We start from the raw sequence: 21819 nt of genomic DNA on the forward strand, positions 1-21819 counted from the left end.
TTTCTCAAGTAAGACAATTAAACTGAACACAATTTTCTGTGTTCAACGAAACAAATAATTTGTTAAGAATGAGAATTCTCTTTTCTTTGGGACTCTGCACTTTACTGACAAATCCTTTGATCCTAAAGGTTCTCTCTGAACTAATCAGTGTGTCTTTCAACTTTAAAAAGAAATGTTATCGGAATTATGTCAGAATCTGCTCCTCTACCCCTTTTAAAGTTTTGTATTTTTACAACTTAGTATGCAGGTTTTTCATCATTGTTGCTGAGACTGACCAGTTAAGTGTACATTGGTCTTTGCTCTATACTTCACATTGTGAAAATAACAAAGTTGAAATGTATCTTGTAATGCAATTTGATACAGCAGTTCAATCACTTTCTCCTTTAACCCAACTCTTACATTTTAAGTTATTATTTACCTTTTTCCATTATTTATTTTCCCTTTTCCTGACTTCTCAAATCAATACCTTCTGCTCATTATTTCAACTGATTCCCAAAATCCCATTACTTTTTGAAGCAAGAATTCAATAAAACTCAACCTGGTGAGCCTACTGGATTTCTTGTGTTCCGTACTCTTTTTGGATTCAGATTAGTGGTGACTCAAAGGAATATAAGATAAAGTAAGTTTTTAATTGAGCAAATGAATGCAATGAGAAACAGAATATGAGAAAAAGAGGAAGTCAAGCATAATGCAGTTGGAAATGGCAAGGAACGTAAGAATTAAGAGAGATCAGTACCAAGGAAAGTGGAAAGCAGAAAGCAGGGCACTGAGAGAAAATAATAACGGAGGAATTACCCAAAGTTTCAATCACAAAAAGAGGCCAGAAATGCAAATGGAAGTGTGACAACAAGTAAATAATGAAAACGTGAAAATTGAATTAAAAAAGTTATAAACAGTCAAGCATGGATAGGGAAAAGGAGGACCAGCAGATATAGAAATTCTGGAGATGAATATAATAGGCAGTGAGATCAACTGAAACAAAATAATTCAGTGTTAGCAACAAATTTGTTGTTAACAATCAGATTTTTGAAAATGTTTCAGGATGTAACTTAAGTATGATGGTAGATGTCAGAACAAAATTAGCAAAAATGCTACAAACTGTGGTATTAAATATTTTTCAGTTCCAAAACTCTCACGTATACAATTTAAAAAAATAAAATGCTTACAATAATGCAAAATACAGTCAGACTCTCCATCCAAATTCTAAGTTACTTCCTTATCAAAGTCACTAAGCAGCAGTCAGTTTAAAATGCTTTGTATTGGTGGAAATGGCACAATCTTCATGAACTTACAGTGAAGTAAATTTGTTATAAATAAAATTATTGCAGTTTACTTAATCCATCTTCTCCACAACTTATTTTGTTGTTTAGTTTCTGTTGTAATACATACCCAGTATAAGACATCAGTCCACCCCTCCATGGTGATGCACTGAAATACGGTTAACATAGCAAACGCAAAGTTATCGAAGTTAGTGATTCCATCGTTGGGGCCAACCCATCCACTTTTACACAATGTGCCATTTGAACATCGACGACCATGTCCAATATTTAAGCTACAGGGTGCAGGTTCCTCTTCAGCAACTGTATCTGAATACAAAATAAGACAATAGATTAACAATGCAATAAAGCAAAGAATGACAGATATTGGAGATTTGAATCAAAATCAGAAATTGCTTGAGAAACTCAGGAGCTCTCGCAGCATCTGTGGAAAGGAAGCAAAGTCAATGTATCATTTTGGGTCCAGTGAGCCTTCCTCAGAACTATTAGCAGCTCGGAAAAGGTTGCATATATGCTGACGATAGGTGGGTTGGGGGTCCCCGAGGGGCGGGGGGGGGTGGGGGAAGAGACAGAGAGAGGGAGAGCGAGCGCGAGAGAGAGCGCGAGAGATAGTTAGGCAGACAAAGTGATGGATAATGGTAAACCAGGGAGGGAAAACAAATGATACTGGTGACTATATGTAGGTGAAAACAATTTGGATGTGATTAAAACAATCCATGTCATGACAGGGCCAGGGGTTTGGAAATGGGCAATGATAGAAAAAAATGTTCAGGTTCTAAAATTATTGAACTCAATATTGAGCCCTGAATGCTGCAGTGTCCCAAGCGGAAAATGAGGTGTGGTTCTTCCAGCTTGCACTGAGCCTTGCTAGAGCACTGCAGCAGGCCCAAGACAGAAACGTTGGCCAGGGAACATGATGATGTGTTGAAGTGGCAGGAAACTGGAAACCCAGGGTCATTTTTGTGGAACAGAGTATTCTGCAAAACAGTCACCCAGTCTGTATTTCATCGCCCCAGTGTGGAGGAGACAGTTAGTAGTGAATACAGTAAACTAGATTGAGTGAAGTGCTGATAAATTGCTGCTTCGGTCGGCAATGTGTCAGGACCCTTGGACAGTGAGGTGGGAGGAAGTGAATGAACAGGTGTTATACCTTCATCAAATGCATGGGAAAGTGCTGTGGGATTGATGTAACATTAAAGAGTTAACTTGCTCTGCTGACCCGCAAGAAATTGGATGTCCCGAGGCTAGGGTGGTATGCCTCTGACTTACAGATAGATTGTAAGAAATTACATTATCATCTCCTATTATTCAGAGCCATTTATATGCAACTATTTGCAACAGATTTCATTGTTAAGGGATGATTTGTATTACATTGTTTCTGGAGGTGATGCGGTCACTACATTGTGTCTTGAGTGGCATGTGAATGTGGGGGAATGGCTGGAGGCTGTCTTGTGGGCATTACTAACTGTGATGTAAAGATTTTGTATAAAGGAAGGACTGTTTCATTTGTTCGGCGAGAACTTTGACATGACTCTGCAAGCACTGTGAGATGTATGTTAAAGTTACTTCTGAATGTTTGTACCGTACTGTGCTTCATAAAAGTTTGCTTGTTCACAGAAGTTGATGTGTTGCAGTTGCATCAAGTGTGTAAGAATCTCAGCAAAAAAGAACTTAACAGTTGAGGGGAGGAGTGGACCAAAGTGTCACGAAGAAAACAGTCTCTATGGAATGCTGACAAGGGAGGTGAGGGAAGGGGCACATGTGCCTGGTGATGGCATCCTGCTGGAGGTGGCGCAAATGATGACTTATGATCCCTTTTCTGGGGATACTGCTGGGGTAGAAAATGAGGACTGGGGGAACCCTCTAAGTGTTGCAGGAAGGAACAGAAAGGGCGAGAGCAAAAGTGCAGGAAATGTGTCAGACATGGCTGGGGTCCCTGTCAACTATAGTTAAAAATATAGATCACCTCTTTTGGGTAGCAAGTTTATTAATGTCCAGAGAGAACATTGATGATTGGATGACTCTAATAAATAGCAGCACGACATTTATTTTTAGGTCCATGCAGATTGGAGAACAACTTGTTCAAATTAAAAAGAAAATGTTGTATACCAATCTTAAAATTCTGTTTCTTTAACATCACAATTCATACTCATGAAACAAATGACACCCTTAGGCAGCATTGTTGCGAAAGTTCAGTGTTCTGAGAACATAAGACATAGGAGCAAGAGTGGGTTACCTGGCCCCTCGAACATGCTCCGCCACTCAATAACATCGCGGCTGATCTTTTTATGGACTCAGCTCCACTATCCCACCCACCCCCATCATAACACTTAATTCCTTTACTGTTAAAAAATCTATCTTTGCCTTAAAAATGTTCAATGAGGAAGCCTCAACAGCTTTCATTAGGCAGGGAATTCCATAGGTTCACATCCCTTTAGATGAAGAAGTTCCTCCTCAGCTCAGTCCAACACCTGCTCCCTCTTATTTTGAGGCTATGCCCCTTAGTTCTAGTTTCACCCACCAGTGGAATTAAACTCCCGCTTTCTATCTTATCCATTCAATTCATAACTTTATACGCTTCTTTAAGATCTCCAGTCATTCTTTTAAATTCTAATGAGTATGGTCCCATTCTATTGAATCTCTCCTCATAAGTCAACCCTCCACCTCTGGAAGCAATCTAGTGAACCTCCTCTGCACCCCCTCCAGTACCAGTACATCATTTCTCAAGCAAGGAGACTAAAACTGTATATAGTACTCTAGGTGTGGCCTCACCAGCACCCTTTACAGCCGCAGCATAACCTCCCTGTTTTTAAACCCCATCCCTCTTGCAATGAAGGACAATATTCCATATGCTTTCACCAAGTCTCTCTGTTTAGCTGCAAGCTGCAATTTTTCCTAAATAAATAATAGTCCATTTTGCTGTTACTCCTACCAAAATAGATGACCTCACATTTACCAACATTGTATTCCATCTGCCAGACATTTACTCACTCATTTAACCTACCAATATGTGACTGCAGACTTTCTGTGTCCTCAGCACACTTTGCTCTACCACATTTTTTAGTGCCGCCTGTGAACATTGACACACCATACTTGGTCCCCAAGTCCAAAACATCCGTGTAAATTGTAACCAATTGTGGTCCCAACACTGATTCCAGATTGTCAATGAGAAAAACATTCATTTATCCCAACTCTTTGCTTTCTTTTAATTGTCTGTCTACATCAGAGTCAAGAAGTGTGGTAGAGGAAAAGCACAGCCGATCAGGCTGCATTTGAGGAGGTGTGTGTGTGTGTGTGTGTGTGTGTGTGTGTGTGTGTGCGCGCGCACCGTGCGTGAAATGGGAAGGGGGGGTGGAAGATAGTTAGGAATGTGATAGGTAGATGAAGACTTCAGGGCAGAGGAGACAACCTGGGGGGTACAGTGAGAGAGAGAGAGACTCACTGAGATCCTTGTAGAGGGAGGAGAACGTCTTAGAAGAGGCTTCGCAGTAAGGTTATAATCAACTAGGAGACAGTGAGGACTGCAGATGCTCTATCTACGTTGAGATAATACCTGGAACACCGTGCACCTTTATCTTATGCAGCAGCCTTTTGTGTGGCACCTTGTTGAATGTTTTCTGGAAATCTAAGAACACCAACCCATTGGTTCCCCATTGTCCACCGCACATGAGTGACTTTCATATACCATAATGTAAGGTCAGTTCACTTCAATATTTTTATTTTTCTGCTGGCACATGCTGCAAGACATTAAGGAAATGCTGAGGGTTGCTAGGATTCAGTGAAGTAACAATATTCAATCTTCAGCATTAAAACGAGAGGACCCAAACAGAGGGACCTTAAGAAAAGGGAAGTGTTATTAAAGGCAAAATAGTCTCTTTTGTTTTTATTTTATGGAGCTACATTTCATAAGCCATTCAGCAACTGGCAGCAGAGCCAGACACTTTAGCTATATTATGAATATTACCCCTAATTTAATAGTGTGTCCCTCATGTCTTTTATACTCGCTTGCCCCATTGGTCTATACTGTACCCATTGGCTACCTGCTGCATAATCAGATTCTGTGCGAAATGTTACACATCACCAGGGCTTCATATGTCATGTCTAGGAAAGTTGTAAAGAAAAACCTATTCACATGCTCATGTTTGGTATCAAACATGAATTGAAAGATATTCATTTTGTAATGAAATATATAGAAACTGAGTTTTCTGCAACCTGAGACATGGGATGACTTTAGATATTAGATGCTCTCTACAGGTTCTTCAAACTTCCATTGCCTCAACACTAACTCTCAGCTTGCAACACAAAGAACAGGGAAAGGGAACTTTTCACCATGGACATGATCCAATTAAGTCCAGCCTGGCCTAAGTTCAAGGGGAATGGGCTACGTTAAAGCAAGAAGTCAACAGGGTTAATACTGCATTGTTTTCTTATTATTCTCGCCTTACACCTTTATACACAAACATATATCGAATCAAACCAGGTTATTATAATTTGAGATTATTTTAGTAAAGTATTTCAACTAACATTTAAACGTATCTTCTGGTCTTATTGATATCCCGAAAGAAGAATCTGCAAATCTGTTCTACTCCAAGAAATTTAATATTATATAGTAGACACTGTTACTTCCTTCAGAAAGAGCAACAATCAATATTAAGTGCATATTCAACTCAAGAACATTTCGGCAGTTAGCACTGTGACCCTACTGACTGAAGGGCATCTGAGTTATTATGAATTATTTATTGTAATATATATTTAGAAAGATCCAGCGAAAAATGTTTTGGTGCCACAATATAGCACCATTTTGAGTTACAAAAGGAATAAAAAGGAATTAATAGACTTCATCTTCTGTACAAGGGGTCTTCAAACACAGATTCAGGGCTTCTGAAAAGTCTCTGCAAGGTGTCCTGGTCTTAAGGCATCCCATGCTTCAGGCCTACCATAGCCAGGAGTCCCCATTCCAGGCTCTGCCTCCACCACAGTGACCTGCCACCACCACCACCAAGAATCCCTCCTCCACCATGACGATCCACCGGGTTGCCGCAGAACACAGGTGAACGTAGGAGCAGGAAAATAGACATTTCAGGCAAAAGCTGCAGGGTTTCATCAGGAATTGACAGCCTGCTGAGTCACCGAATCCACTCTCCGAGCCTTCTGCAGCCAGAAGACCTCATTCCGGACACTGCCACCAGCGCAGCTGACAACTTGCTGAGTCCACCCTTCAAGTCTACCTCAGCCAGGGGTCCTCGCACGAGGCACTACCACCGCCACAGCCGAAGATCCACTGAGAACTGCTCCAGCTTCCCTATGACTTCAGTTGAAGGAAAAAAGAAGAAAGAGAAAGACAATAAAGGAAACTGGCCAGCTGGCCTAGAATGGACAGCTTCAGGAGCTCAAATACTACATAACATGCTGGCATCCATTTCATGTGTTTTCTGAACTATGAAACTAAGTGAGGCAATGTGCTGAATTGCAGATTGACAAATATTGTTGGTATGCCCTACCGTGCTTGGATTGAAGCAGCTCATGGCTGCATTGACCTGAACAATCATTTGCAATGTCATACCTGGCAGAAATTAGTTGAATATCCCAATAAAACAAAACAATATTACTCTTTTATTGGCAGCATTGAGTAGAGAGAGAAAAAAGCATTTATAATATACCATCCTGTCCCAGCTATTTTTCAGTTCTGATGAAGGGTCACTGAACTCAAAACATCAATTCTGTTTTCATCTCCACAGATGCTACTAGACATGGTGAGTTTTAGCAGCACTTTTTATCTTCTTTCAGAATTCCAGCAGGCACAGTCTTTGTTTTTATAACTCTCTTTACTTTGCGAAGATTGTTTGCCTTTGAAGGCAGGAGGATGAAACCCGAAAGATAAGCATGTTTAAATGATGAAACCTGCTTGTACTTCTGATGTAATCTGATATTTTGTAGCCTATTTATCATCTTCATCTTCCAAATGTCACTGACTAGAATTCCCTCATTAAAAGCTTCTTTCAATGTTATAATTACAAAAAACGTCAACTGAAACTCTTCAAAAGGTTTAAGAAATACAAACTTTTAGCAGTGAAAGTATCATTAAGCATAAAACAGAAGAAAAGTATGACTTTCTTGTAGCTGTTTTAATGGCAGCTCTCATTGTATCAGTCATAATCTCTTTGTTGCATCACCATTGTGTAATGGCAAAAGTAACATATTTACAAGAAAGTTATTGCATGTAAATAGATTTAAATAGTCAAGTAAATCCTTCAACCGTTTTGATGAAAGCTCTTTCAACCTACTTTATGCCTCACAGAAGTCTGAATGTAAGACAGAAAGGACAAACATAACTCGATAATCAATATTCCTTCTATTTTTTTCATTTGTGCTGAACAGGCCACAAGCCCTTGTGAGCACTACAATTTTGCCCATGGGCAGCTTACCTTTCAAAACAAAAATCAGTTTTCTCAATATCGTCAACAGCCTCAGTTTAATATTCTCATACATATTATTCCATCTCTCCTCCCAATGAACACAGATTTTGCTTCTCCCACACATTCTATTCTGTAGTGATTGCAATGACAGATTAGATATGGGCTCCCTGACTGGGGTTATTAAACTGGTCCAATCAGGGAGTCCTCGCTTACAGATATAAACACGACTTAGGGCAGGTCTGAAGACCTCCTCGTGGGTCTACTCCTGGGCCTAGCCAAACTGGCCATCAACAGGTCCAGGCAGCGGGCCGTGGAGGGGGTCGTTAGGGCCGACTGCCTGCCCCTCTTCCGGGGTTACGTTAGAGCCCGGGTGTCCTTGGAGAAGGAGCACGCGGTGTCCACCGACACCCTGGAGTCGTTCAGGGAGAGGTGGGCGCCGCAGGGAGTGGAGTGTATTATTTCCCCGTCCAACTCTATTTTGATTTAGTCCCTACCCTCCCCTCCACTGTTTTGCTCACTCAGCATTGCCCTTTGATGAGAAGGGCAGTGCTTGTCACTGGCCACTCGGGTGTTTTTCATATCTTCCTGGTGGTGGAAATTGAATAAAGATTCGTGCACTTTGTGTCTTTCACTGTGTCTCACACCTGCACACACACACCATGGGTGCTGGGGAAAAAAATAAGCACTACCGCAGTTAGGCGGTAGTGTGGGGTTAAAAAAAAAAGAAAATGAAAAAAAAAGAAAAAAAAAATTAACAGAGGAGCTTCACATAGCATTGCCCTTTGGTTTGAAGGGCAGCGCTTGTCACTGACCACTCGGGTAAAAATTAAAAAAAAATTTAAAAAAATAAACACGACTTAGGGCAGGTCTGAAGACCTCCTCGTGGGTCTACTCCTGGGCCTAGCCAAACTGGTCATCAACAGGTCCAGGCAGCGGGCCGTGGAGGGGGTCGTTAGGGCCGACTGCCTGCCCCTCTTCCATGGTTACGTTAGGGCCCAAGTGTCCTTGGAGAAGGAGCACGCGGTGTGCATCATTTCTCCCTCCAACTCTATTTTGATTTAGTCCCTACCCTCCCCTTCACTGTTTTGATCACACAGCATTGCCCCTTGATGTGAAGGGCAGTGCTTGTCACTGGCCACTCGGGTATTTTTCATATCTTCCTGGTGGTGGAAATTGAATAAGGATTGGTGCACTTTGTGTCTTTGACTGTGTTTCACAGCTGCACACACACACACCATGGGTGCTGGGGAAAAAATAAGCACTACCGCAGTTAGGCGGTAGTGTGGGGGTAAAATGGAAAAAAAAAAACAAAGGATGACGAAGGGCACTGCTTAAAAGAAACAAAAAACAAGAAAAAAAAATAAACACGACTTAGGGCAGGTCTGAAGACCTCCTCGTGGGTCTACTCCTGGGCCTAGCCAAACTGGTCATCAACAGGTCCAGGCAGCGGGCCGTGGAGGGGGTCGTTAGGGCCGACTGCCTGCCCCTCTTCTATGGTTACGTTAGGGCCCAGGTGTCCTTGGAGAAGGAGCATGCGGTGTCCACCAACACCCTGGAGTTGTTCAGGGAGAGGTGGGCGCTACAGGGAGTAGAGTGCATTTTTTCCCCCTCCAACTCTATTTTGATTTAATCCCTGCCCTCCCCTTCACTGTTTGATCACACAGCATTGCCCTTTGATGTGAAGGGCACTGCTCGTCACTGGCCACTTGGGTGTTTCCTTTCTTCCTGGTGGTGGAAATTGAATAAAGATCCGTACACCTTGTGTCTTTCACTGTGTCTCACACCTGCACACACACAACATGGGTGCTGGGGTAAAAATAAGCACGACCGCAGTTCGGCGGTAGTGTGGGGGTAATAAAAAAAAACAGGACTTCCAGGTTCAGTGGTTCTGTTCACTTTAGATTCCAGCTCTGAGCTCGCTGAGAGACTTGGTGACAGGGTATTGGCTTGCATGGAGTTATTTCATTGGCGATGAGAGAAAAACAGGCCATTGAAAAGAATCGTTCGCAACAGTCATCTTTGAGTTGGGGTAAGCATTTCTGGCATCATGACACTATTTGGGAGGCCTGACTCATTTGATCCTGCCATTGAACACTAGACCCAGTATGTGGAAAGAATGCGTTATTCCTTCCAGACAAAATCACACTGCGGCAAAGAAAAACCAATGAGTAATTCTCCAGAGGGCTTGTGGACTTGCAGCTTTTTTGGTTATTCGAATACTAACTTTCTCTCAGGCACTACATATTAAAACATTTCAAGAGTTGACAGATTTAGCCAAGGAATATGACGAGTTCAATCCTCCTCGCATCAGTATCGAAGGGAGGTCTGGTCCCATGATGTACAAAGTTTGGGTAGGAGAGACAGTCCTGAACAAGCACCATGTGAAAGCTACAACCTCACAAACGAGGTAAGAGTAAAACATACCTGGTTACTCAAAACAAGTGCAAGACCGTCAGAACCCATGGGTTCTCCCACTCTCCCTAGTATCAACGAAACCTCCAAGGATGAGATGGGCACAGATGTTGCACCCTTGATGCCTTTACAGTCTAAAGAGGATGAACTTTGGCAGAGACATTTCGAGCACAAAAGATCAGCTATGGTCCAGTACATATCGCCAATTTTTGAGGCAGTCAGAGGAACCAAACCTGGTGCAAAAATGCCCCAGGAGAAACTATAGGAAAAAGAATGTGTCTATGTCCCAGGACTTAGAAGGGAAGGAATGTAGTGATTGAAACAAGGTCAGCCAGGTAGATCTCATAGAATATAAGTTTCCTGATTGGAGCAGGGAGTCTTGGCTGACAGAGATAAATAGGAGTATCAGGAGTTTTGTTCACTTCTAGGAGCCAGCTCTGAACTAGCTGGGTCAGTGTCATGTACTATGCACGTGTAAATAAAGTGTGACTTTGTGATGGGATACTGGCCTTCGTGGGGTTTTCACATTCTACCTCCGTTCTCACATGATCCATTTTACTTCGACTCTCAAATGTTTTCTTCAACCTTTGTAGTTCATTGTGGACATTCGCAATTTTTTTAAAAACAAGGCTGTAAAACAGTGGTAACTGCTTGCTTTGGGATAGGTCCCTACTGGTGCTGTTTTTGAACAGTCATTGGCTTGGAGAGGTGCTTGTTTCATCTGAGTCACTTGGAAAGAAGCTAGCTAAGAACAAGTTGATCTGGAGGAAAGCCTGCTAAGAACAATTTGGAGGAAAGCTTACTAGGAAAATTTACGCAGCTCATTTACAAAGTGAACACTTTCTTGTTGAGTACAGGGTGAAAGCTATTTGATTTTTTAAAATGACAAACACTTCATATTATGCTATGACTCATGGATTAACAGGACTAGAGTGATAGTACACTCCTCCAGCCTTGATTGTAACATTTCTTTAGATTTTTAATACCAATCCTGTGTCAATGACCAGAATTAGACGCAATACCAAAGTTTTGGTTTGATCAGAAAACAACACAATTTTGATCTTGAATTTATTTGACATTCATCTTCAGGGAATTTATTATGGATGTTCGACATGATTTAGACGTGTTAAATGATATGTATAATAAAATTCCTTATATTTTTATGATTACATTCTTAACTATGTCAATGCCTTGTTTTTTTTTTCCTTTCTGAAACATTTTACATTTGGTTGCATGAATTTTCAACTCCGATTGGGCTAACTGTTGCAAGGGCATGTGAGCTCACCAGGCTGTATGGACAACTACTCATGGTGAAGGCCGCTGCCACCCTGAATGCTCTAAGTCTAGACATCTATAGATCTCACTTGGTCTAATGTGATAGAGGAAAATTATTTTCTGAGGTCTCTAGTAATTTGCAAGATATAGCATATTGTATCTTTGTAACTGGTTATAGATTACAATGATGTAATTGGAATTATTACAGAGACTACAAGGACAATCAGATGTTATAACTCATTCCTTTGAGATCCTTAGCTATTATGCTCATATAATGTCATCTTGTGCCCAGAATGTTCTGCTGGGCTTCAAGACTTAATTGCCATACAATTTGCTGTTATACTTGTTCATACATTTGAAATGTGCCAAGAATGTAAATATATGGAAAACCTTATTCCATCCAGTGGAAGTATCTCTGAAACTTCCAGCTTGCCTTGATACTTAGCTTCAGGACAGGAACTTTTGGCCAATGAGTACAATATTCACTTGCTCAACATACCTGAAGAGATCATATCTCAAAATGGGCTGTAGTATACAGCCAGATCTTTTAAAACATATGCGCAGAGTGGGGCATAAAGCATGTGACATCTTGCCATATTATCTCAGATCCAGTAATTAATTTGGAATAGCATTAGGAGACATAAGGACAAATTTCAGTTAATTAGGGTGGAGCAGCATGGATTTTTGAACAGAAATCAAGTTTACCCAACTTGTTAGGAGTTCTTTGAGGAAGTAACAGAGAAGGTTAATGCGAATGTTGCGCCCTGTCATTCTCAACACTTTTATGGGCTACACCAGTTTCTCCTTTTCTTTCCTGTCAAGGCTTCTCATGATTTTGAAAACTATCAGTTTGCTTCTTTTTGCCAAAGTGAATAATCCCAATCTCTGCAATCTAACTTGAGAACTGAAATTTCCTATCACTGGAACGATTTTTCGTAAATCTTTCTTATACTCTTTTCAATGGGTTTGTCCCCTTATGATAGTGTGGCACTCAACTGTTTCCAACACTCCAGCTCAGGGATAACAAATATCTTCTTTAAATTTAGCTGTTGCAGACTAATTTCTCCTGGAATGAGATAAGGGCAGGGAATTAATGTGATGAAAGTAGTTGACACAGCTATGAGAAGTGGTCCAGATGGGGGATAGCTGATTAGTTGTCCTGAGTGACTGAGTAGGAAGCACAGAAGGCAAAAAGGACTAATTGTTTGGGGAATTGTGATTCAGGGCCATTATAGGCACCTATCCAGTACAGACTGAACAGACTTGTAGTCATGGCAACCTGCATTTGAAATGCATGCAGTGCCCAACTGCATAAGATACAAATCCTGGTGACAAACAATCTTGACCATATCACTGGTCATTATACATATTTTTTTGAACAAAACCCCTGACACGCCTGTTTTTTTGAAACTTTTTTTCTCTTTTTTATTGTTTTTTCTATTTTTTGTCTTACGACCACACTACCGCCTAACTGCAGTAGTGCTTTTTTTTTTCACTGGTCATTATATATTGATCGTACTCATTTGTGTGAAGTAGTAATAATCACTGGAAACTTTGGAAGTCATACCTGCAAACCACAATTCACAAAGTCAATGCAAGATCTTACAGGTTGCACAAGAGTATGGAGTTGATATTTTCTCTCCTTGAACTGTATTTGCCAACATACTCTTATAGGCAATGCTGCCTTTCTTGGGTGATGTGAGACATGGAAGTGGTTTGGCAAGATTTTATTAATCCTACCACACTAATAATAGAAGATTATATTTGTATGGCATGGCTTGTGCCCCACACATGTTCATTAGAACTGTGTTCAACCACAGCAAGGGATATCATCACTGTGACCTGCTACGAAGACAGAGAGAAATGGCAAAAGAATGGATGTGCCAGCCAGCCCAAGACCAGCAATGGCTGCTGAACACCTTCCACATCTGGCATCATAGCTGAAGATACCCTTAGACTACAGACAAGGTAGAGGATGGTCTGGAATCTGTTGTCCTCGATATTATTTCCTCCAGTTAAGTATGCTGCATTCCTGATGCATATTGCAGATGTTCTGGAACACCATCACAGAACTATGCCAACTGCTGCAGCAGGACCTGTGACCAGAAAGGATAAGAGGCTAACATGGTAGCTGTCAAGGTGACAGCTGCATTAAATGTTTATGCAACTTGCTCCTTTAAAGGGTCTACTGAGGACCTGTATGGGATCTCTCAATCCCCAATTCACAAATGTATCAAAGTTATTATTGGTGATATTTGTGCCAGATCACATTGCTTCATCTCATTTCCCCAGACCAATGTTGCAGCATTGGCTGTAGACATTGCCAATATCAGTGGCTTTTCCCACGTCTAGGTTGTTATAGATTGCACACTCAACACATTATGTTGTATCATAATAAAGCAGACTTCATCAACAGAAAAGGGTTCAATTTCACCAATGTACGTCATTTGGAAAGTCAGGGTTTGATTGGGAGCAGTCAGCACAACTTTGTACATGGGAGATCATGCCTCACCATTTATTAGAGCCTTTTTGATGAAATGACCAGGACGATTGATGAGGTCAGGGCAGTGGACGTGGTCTATATGGATTTCAGTAAGACCTTTGATAAGGTTTCACATGGTAAGCTGCTCTGGAAGGTTAGATTGCATGGAATCAAGGGGGGGCTGTCAAACTGGATACACGATTGACTTGACATTAGAAAGCAGAGGGTAATACTGGAAGGATGCTTCTCGGACTGGATGCGCCAGGGGTGGGTGCTGGGCCCATTGCTGTATGTTATCTATATCAATGATTTGGATGAGAATGTTCAAGGCATGATTAGTAAGTTTGCTGACACTAAAATAGACGGTATTGTGGACAGGGAGGAAGGTTCTCAGAAACTGCAGCAGGACCTTGATCAGCTGGGGAGTGGGCCGAGAAACGGCAAATGGAGTTTAATGTAGACAAGTGTGATGTTTTGAATTTTGGAAAGTCAAATCAAGGCAGGAGTTTCATGGTGAATGGTAGGGCCTTAAGATATGTTGTGAAACAGAGAGACCTTGGAGTTCAAGTGTACACAGTTCTCTGAAAGCGAAGTCACAGATAGGTAGGGCAGTGAAGAAGGCTTTTGGCATATTGGCCTTCCTCCATCAGGGCAATGAGTAATGATGTTGGGAAGTAAAATTCCAGTTGTACAGGATGTTTATGAGGGCGCACTTAAGTATTGCATTCAGTTTTGGTTACCTTGCTATAAGAAGGATATTTTTAAACTGGAAAGGGTGCAGAAGAAACTTACAAGGATGTTGCCAGGACTCAATGGCCTGAGTTATAGGGAGAGGTTGAACATGCTAGGACCTTTTTCTTTTGACTCTAGGGGACTGAGGGGGGGATCTTATAGAAGTGCATAAGATCATGAGAGGCATGGACAGGGTGAATGCACTCAGTCTTTTTCCCAGGGTGGGGACTCAATGACTAGAGGGCATCAGTTTCAAGTTAAAGGGAAAAGAATAAAAGGAAACCTGAGAAGCATTTTCTTTATACAGAGGGAGGTACGCATATGGAATGAGCTGCTGGTAGAAATTGTTGAGGTGGGTACATTAGCAATACTTAAAAGGCATTTGGACAAATACGTGGATAAGAAAGGTTTAAAAGGATATGAGCCAAGTGCAAGGAAATGGTGTTAGCATAGGTGGACATTTTGGTCGGCATGCACCAGTTTGGGCCAAAAGAATGTCTCTGTGTTGTAGGGTAGAAACTGTTTCAAAGCCAGCTGGTGCGTGTGTTCAGGCTTCTGTAACTTCTCCCTGATGGTAGAGGTTGCAGAAAAACATTGCCAGGTTGGGATGGATCTTTGAGAGTGCCGGCGGCCTTTCTTTGACAGCAGGCTGGTAGATGGATTCTATAGATGGGAGGTTGGCCTTTGTGATTGTCCGGGCTGAGTTCACCACTCTCTGTAACTGTCTCCGATCTTGAATGGAACAGTTGCCATACCAGGTAATGATACATCCACACAGAATGCTCTCGATGATGCACGTATAAAAGTTGGCAAGGGTATTTGCCATTATGCCAAATTTCCTCAGCTGCCTGAGGAAGAAGAGACATTGTTGGGCCTTTGTAACCAGTTCGTCCACATGAAGAGCCCAAGAAAGCTTGTTGTGGATGATCACTCCCAGGAGCTTGACACTCTCCGCTCGTTCCACAGCAACTGTGCTGTTAATGTGTGGGGAGGGGGGAGGGGGCATGCGTAACGTACCGCCAAAAGTCATTAATAAGTTCCTTGGTTTTGCTGGCATTAAGAGCTGGTTGTTCTCAGTGCACCATTTTTCCAGGTCTTCTACCCCCTGCCTGAAGTTATTGCCATCTGAGATTTGACAGATTATGGTGGTGTCATCAGCGAACTTGTAAGTGGCATTAGTTTGGTATTTGGCAATGCAGTCATGGGTATACAATGAATAGAGGGCTGAGTACGCACCCTTGGTGGGGGGGGGGGGGGGGGTCCAGTGTTGAGTGTGAGTGAGGATGAACTATTGTTCCCAATTTTCACTTTAATCAGCTCTTCAGCTTTTATTTTATTTACTTGTAGGACATGGACATCACTGGCTGGCGCATTTTTTTTTGTCCGCTCACAGTTGCCCTTGAGAAAGTGTGTCCTCTAGGTGGACCATCTACCCTCAAGGAGGGAATTCCAGGACTTTGACCCAGTGACAATGAAGGAACATTAATATATTTCCTAGTCAAGACGGTGAGTGGCTTGGAGGGGAATTTGCAGGTGGTGTTCCTCTGCATCTACTGCCCTTGACTTCTAAACGGAAGTGGTCATGGATTTGGAAAGAGGGGTCTCAAGATTTTTGATCAATTTCTGCAGTGTAACTTGTAGATTGTTATGGAGCATCAGTGGTGGAGGATGTGGATGCTTGGGGATCTGGTGCCAGTCAAGAGGCTGCTTTGTCCTGGATGGTGTCAAGCTTCCTGAGCGTGGTTGGAGCTGCACCCATCCAGGCAAGTTGGGAGTATTCCAGTACACTACTGATTTGTGCCTTGTAGATGGTGGACAGACTTAGGGGAGTCAGGAAGCGAGTTACTCGCTGCAGTTTTCCTAGCCTCTGACCGATCTATAGTCACTGTGTTTATGTTGGGTTCAGTTGAGTTTCTGGTCAATGGTAGCACCAAGGATGCTGATTGTTAGGGAATTCAGTGATGCTAATACCATTGAATGTCCGGGGTGGTAATTAAATTGTCTCTTATATGAAATGGTCATGGTCTGGCATTTGTGTGGCACAAATGTTACTTGCCACTTGTCAGCCCAATCCTGGATATTGTCCAGATCTTTTTGCATTTGAACATGCACTGCATCAATATCAGAGGAGTCATGAATGGTACTGAACATTGCACAATCATCAGCGAACATCCCACTTCCAATCTTGTAATGGAGGGAAGGTCATTAATTAAACAGTTGAATGGTTGGGCCTAGGATACTACCCTGAGGAACTCCTGCAGAGATATCCTGGAGTTGAGACGACTGACCTACAACAACCACAACCACCTTCCTATGTGCTAGGTCCGACTCCAAGCTGTGGAAAGTTTGCCCCCTGATTCCCACTGATTTCAATCTTGCTCGGGCTCCTTGATGCCACACTCTTTCAAATGCAAACTTGATGTCAAGGGTTGCCGCTCACCTCACCTCTGGAATTTAGCTGTTCTCTCTATGTTTCCAATGCTGAAATGAGGTCAGGGGCTGAGTGGCTCTGGCACAACTCAAACTGGGAGTCACTGAGCAGGTTATTGCTGAGCAGGTGCTGATTGATGGCACCCATGCTAACATCTTTCATCGCTTAACTAATGATTGAGAGGAGACTGATGAGACTGTGATTGGCTGGGTTGGATTTCTCCTGGTTTGTGTGCACATGACATATCTGTGCAATCTTCCAAATTGTCTGGAATGCCAGTGTTGTGGCTGTACAGGAACAGCTTGGAAAGGGAAGTAGCAAATTTGGGAGCACAAGTTTTCAGCACTATTGCCGAATGTTGTCAGGGCCCATAGCCTTTGCAGAATCCACTGCCTTCAACCGTTTCTTGATATTATGCGGAGTGGACTGAATTAGCTTAAGACTGCTATCTGTAATGATGGAGACCACTGAAGGAGGTCAAGATAGCTCATCCACTCGGCATTTCTGGTTGAAGATTGCTGCAAATGCTTCAGCCTTATCCTTGCACTGATGTGCTTGGCTCTTCTATCGTGAGGATGGGGATATTTTTGGAATCTCCTCCTCCAGTAAGTTGTTTAATTGCCCACCACCATTCACGACTGGATGTGACAGGACTGCAGGATCTGATCAGTTAGTTGTGGGATCTCTTGGCTGTGTCTATCACTTGCTGCTTATGCTGTTTGGCATGCTAGTCCTGTTTGGTAACTTCACCTTGTCGACATCGCATTTTCAGGTATGCCTCATGCTGTTCCTGGCATGCTCTGTTGCACTTCTCATTGAACCAGGGTTGATCCCTTGGATTGATGGTAATGGTTGAGTGGGGGATATACCGCTGGCCATGAGGTTGCAGATTGTGCTGGAGTACAGTTCTGCTGCTGTTGATGGCCCACAGCACCTCATGGATGCCCAGTCTTGAGCTACTAAATCTGTACAAAGTCTGTCCCATTTAGCACAGTGATAGTGCCATACAACATGATAGAAAGTATTCTCAATGTGAAGTTGGGATTTCATTTCCACGAGGGCTAAGTGGTGGCCATTCTTACCGATACTATCATGGACAGATGCATCTGCAGCAGGCAGACTAATAGGAATGATGTCAAGTATGTTTTCCCACTTGTTGATTCCCTCACCACCTGCCGCTGGCCCAGTCTCGCAGCTATATCCTTCAAGACCCTATCAGCTCAATCAGTAGTGTGGCTACCAAGTCACTCTTGGTGGTGGACATTGAAATCCCCGACCCAGAGTACATTTTGTGCCCTTGCCACCCTCAGTGCATTCCAATACTCCAGGTGTGGTCTCACTAATGCCTATTCAAGCTATTTCAACTGTCATTTCCAGAAATGCCCAACAAGCTACCGAATGAATGCCTTCTCTTCATTTAATCTGTCAGTTACAAATTGTTCCCTAAACTATTGAATACCTGATCACATTTCCTTCCCTCACCAACATCAGATTTCCTGACCATTTGGTTCTCCTAATTACAATTTCCTGTTCCAGATAACCTTAGAACTTCCAACTCAATCTGACTCCACTTTTGACCACCATCTGTTTGTCTCCGACTGCTTTCAGATTCTGTCCTTGACCAGGATTCTGCCCCAAAATTGAATCTAGTTCTGTAACTAAGCACCATGTACTGCAGGTTTCTCACATAAGGGGCTTTAGCATGCCACTCAGGCTGCCCGTGAGCAGAAAATCAATAAAAAAAAATTAAGTAACCCATCAATTAAAAACTGCAGGACGTTTGGAAAGTCCATTCTTCTGGATTTGACAGCAAAAAAGTACTCCCAAGATGTAATGCATCTCCAAGTTAAAATCCTAATTTCTTTCTCTATTCATTACTTGCTTTAAGAGCAAAAAAAACCCATAAGCCAACTCATTCGATAAAATGAAACTTGTAGATGATATTTGGAGGAATTAATTATTACTTTTTTTATCAAGGTAATTTACATTGGAATCTATACTGACATCCCACCATTTTCATCCTGCCATATTCAATATCATCTGGTCAGACTTTATCTTTCGGGCTACAGCAACATCAAATTCACTTAAAAATAAGATCATTCGATAGAAACAACAAAAAGCAAGGACCTAAAGGCATTAAGCTATAAATTTTGGTCAGTTCAGGAGCATGAACAAAACTTCTGATGAATAGTTGGCATACTTTGGAGCATATTCAAATTTGGCAATTTCTATCCAAGTAATATTGTACTCTCAAATTATGTTAGAAAGTAGGAATAGGTGAAGTGAAGGATGTTGTAGATTTGTAGGGGAGAGGGTGTTGTTTCTTAACCTCACCCTTTCAATCCCTGGGTTTTCTTGTGGACTTTGGAAGGATTCATGAGCCACCTTCACCTTGAGAATCCCAACTAACCCATGGACAGGTTAAATCATATCTACATCTGCTTACAGCAAGTATAGGACTTGTTGTGAGTCTTAAAAATTGCATATTGTTTCAGAGACACTCATTTCTCTTTTGACTTGAAGCTTTCATATCAAACAGACTGCAAAGCACTTTGACAAGCATATAAGGACAGGCAAGTATGTAAAGAATACTTTGGTCCCTTTTAATTCATAAATAGATATTAATAATAATGGAAAACAAGTAATAGCAAAGACTTTGAAGAAATGTTTGTATTGCCTTTTTAAGAGCAGAAACAAAATACATCCCATGCAAAGTAGAAAATTATGGGACAAATGGAAGAAGAAACTTAATACAATTACTATCACCAGAGAAAGAAGTACTAGGTAAACTAATGAAACTAAAGGTTGACAAGTCCTCTGAACTTCATGGCCCACATCCTACGGTTCAGAAAAAGTAACTGCAAAGTTAATGAATGCATTAGTTGAAATCTTCCAAACTTCTTGAGATTCTGCAAAGACTCAACAAGAGTGGATTAAACCACAAACGTAACATGATTAAAAAAGGAAGAAGAAGAAAGCAGGAAACAGTAGTCCAGGTAATCTAAAATCTATGACAAAAATGTTGTTGGAGGTAGTACATTAGCATGTATGGAGGTTTAGTTAATAGAAGGCAAATATTTTAGATAAGGGAAGGCATTATCAGGATGGAACCTGGAATGAGTTGAGTACCCAGGAATCAGTGTTGGGGCCACAATTATTTGCAATATATTTAATAACTTGACTGAGAAAAATGAACATACAATGCCCAAGTTTGTTGCTGATATAAAAATAAGCGACAAGTGATAAGAATGGCAAAGTCTGCAAAGAGATATAGACAGGTTAAGTGAGTGAGAATAAACTTGGCAGTGGAACATAATATGGGGAAAATGTGAGGTCCTGAACATTGACAGAAGAATAGAGAAGCTGACTATTATTTAATGGAGAACGACAAATGGATTGTTGGCCTTTATTTCAAAGGAATGGAGTATAAAATAGGAAATTCTTGCTAAAATTATATAAGGCACCAGTTAGACCTCAGCTGGAATACTGTGAACAATTTTGGGCCACTTATCTGGCGCAGGATGCAGTCCAGCAAAGGTTCACTAGGCTGTGTCCTAGTGTGAAGGGACTACGAGAAGTGGTTGAGTAGGTTGCGCCTGTACTTACTGGAGTTTAGAAGGATGATAAGTGATCTTATTGAAACATCCAAAATTCTTAGGAGACTTGACAAGGTAGATGCAGGAAGTTTGTTACCCCTTTTCGGATAGTCTAGAATGAAAGGACATCATCCCAGAATGATAAATTGCCCATTTAAGACAGAGATGAGGAGAAATTTCTTCTCTTAGAGGGTAGTGAGTCTGTACCACTGAGGATTGTAGAGGCTGGATCATTAATTATATTCAAGGCTGAGACAGACAGACAGACAGGAAATCAAGGCTTTGGGATAAAGGCAGAAAAGTGGAGTTGAGGATTATCAGATCAGTCAGATTGATGTGCAGAGCAGATTTGATGGGCTGACTGTTCTGCTTTTGTACCTATGTCTTATGGTCTTATGATAATTGGAAAATGCTAGGATACATTAATCAAGTAGCAGCAGGGCAGTGAGAAATCATATGTCAAGTCAACACAGTAATATAAAAGTGAAATTGTGCTTGACAAAATTATTAGAGTTCTTTGAGAATGTAACAAGCAAGGTGGATAAAAGAAGATCAAGAGGTGTAGTATATTTGGATTTACGAAAGGCATTCGATAAGGTGCCAGATAAAAACAAAATCCTGCACAAGATAAAGGTCAATGTTGGAGTCAATACATCAACCTGTCTCAAGGTTTTACTAACAAAAGTAGAGGATAAATGGATCATTTATAAACAATGGATCAGTGTTGGGGCTTCAGCTCTTTCCAATCTATATTAATATGACATGAGGGTTGAGCATTGCAGCTAAATTTGCCAATGATGCAAAGATGGGTAGGAAAGCAAGTTTTAAGGAACACAAGGAATTTACAAATGGATCTAGACTGGTTAAGTGAATGGGCCAAAATTTGGAATATTAAGAAAAATGTAGATAAATGTGAGGTAATAAAATTTGGCAGAATGTTGTATTACCAAGGTATCTTCATACATGAGTCATTAAAATTTAATCTGCAGGTACAGACAGTAACTACAAAGGCAAATGGAATGTTAGCCTTTATAGCAAGAGAATAAAGTATGCAATCAGTGCACTATTTTTTATAACTGTTCAGAGCATTAGTGAGACCACATCTAGTTTACTGCATACAGTTTTGGTATCCTTTCTTTAAAAAAAAGAGACAGAATTGTATTGATGGCAGTTCAGAAAAAGAAGATGGCCTGGTAAA

General features: G+C 41.4%; 1 protein-coding gene across 2 annotated transcripts in view; it reads right to left on the reverse strand.

The window, feature by feature from the left end:
- Positions 1-21819, reverse strand: part of LOC140458133 (voltage-dependent L-type calcium channel subunit alpha-1C-like) — a 703829-nt gene that overhangs the window by 390166 nt on the left and 291844 nt on the right. For both annotated transcript variants that reach the window (XM_072552243.1, XM_072552244.1), the window contains exon 7: positions 1390-1586. In XM_072552243.1, the coding sequence (XP_072408344.1) occupies positions 1390-1586 (197 nt within the window). The remainder of the gene's footprint in view (positions 1-1389; positions 1587-21819) is intronic.

The sequence above is a fragment of the Chiloscyllium punctatum genome, chromosome 32 (genome assembly GCF_047496795.1).
Source record: "Chiloscyllium punctatum isolate Juve2018m chromosome 32, sChiPun1.3, whole genome shotgun sequence".
NCBI classification, from domain to species: Eukaryota; Metazoa; Chordata; class Chondrichthyes; order Orectolobiformes; family Hemiscylliidae; genus Chiloscyllium; species Chiloscyllium punctatum.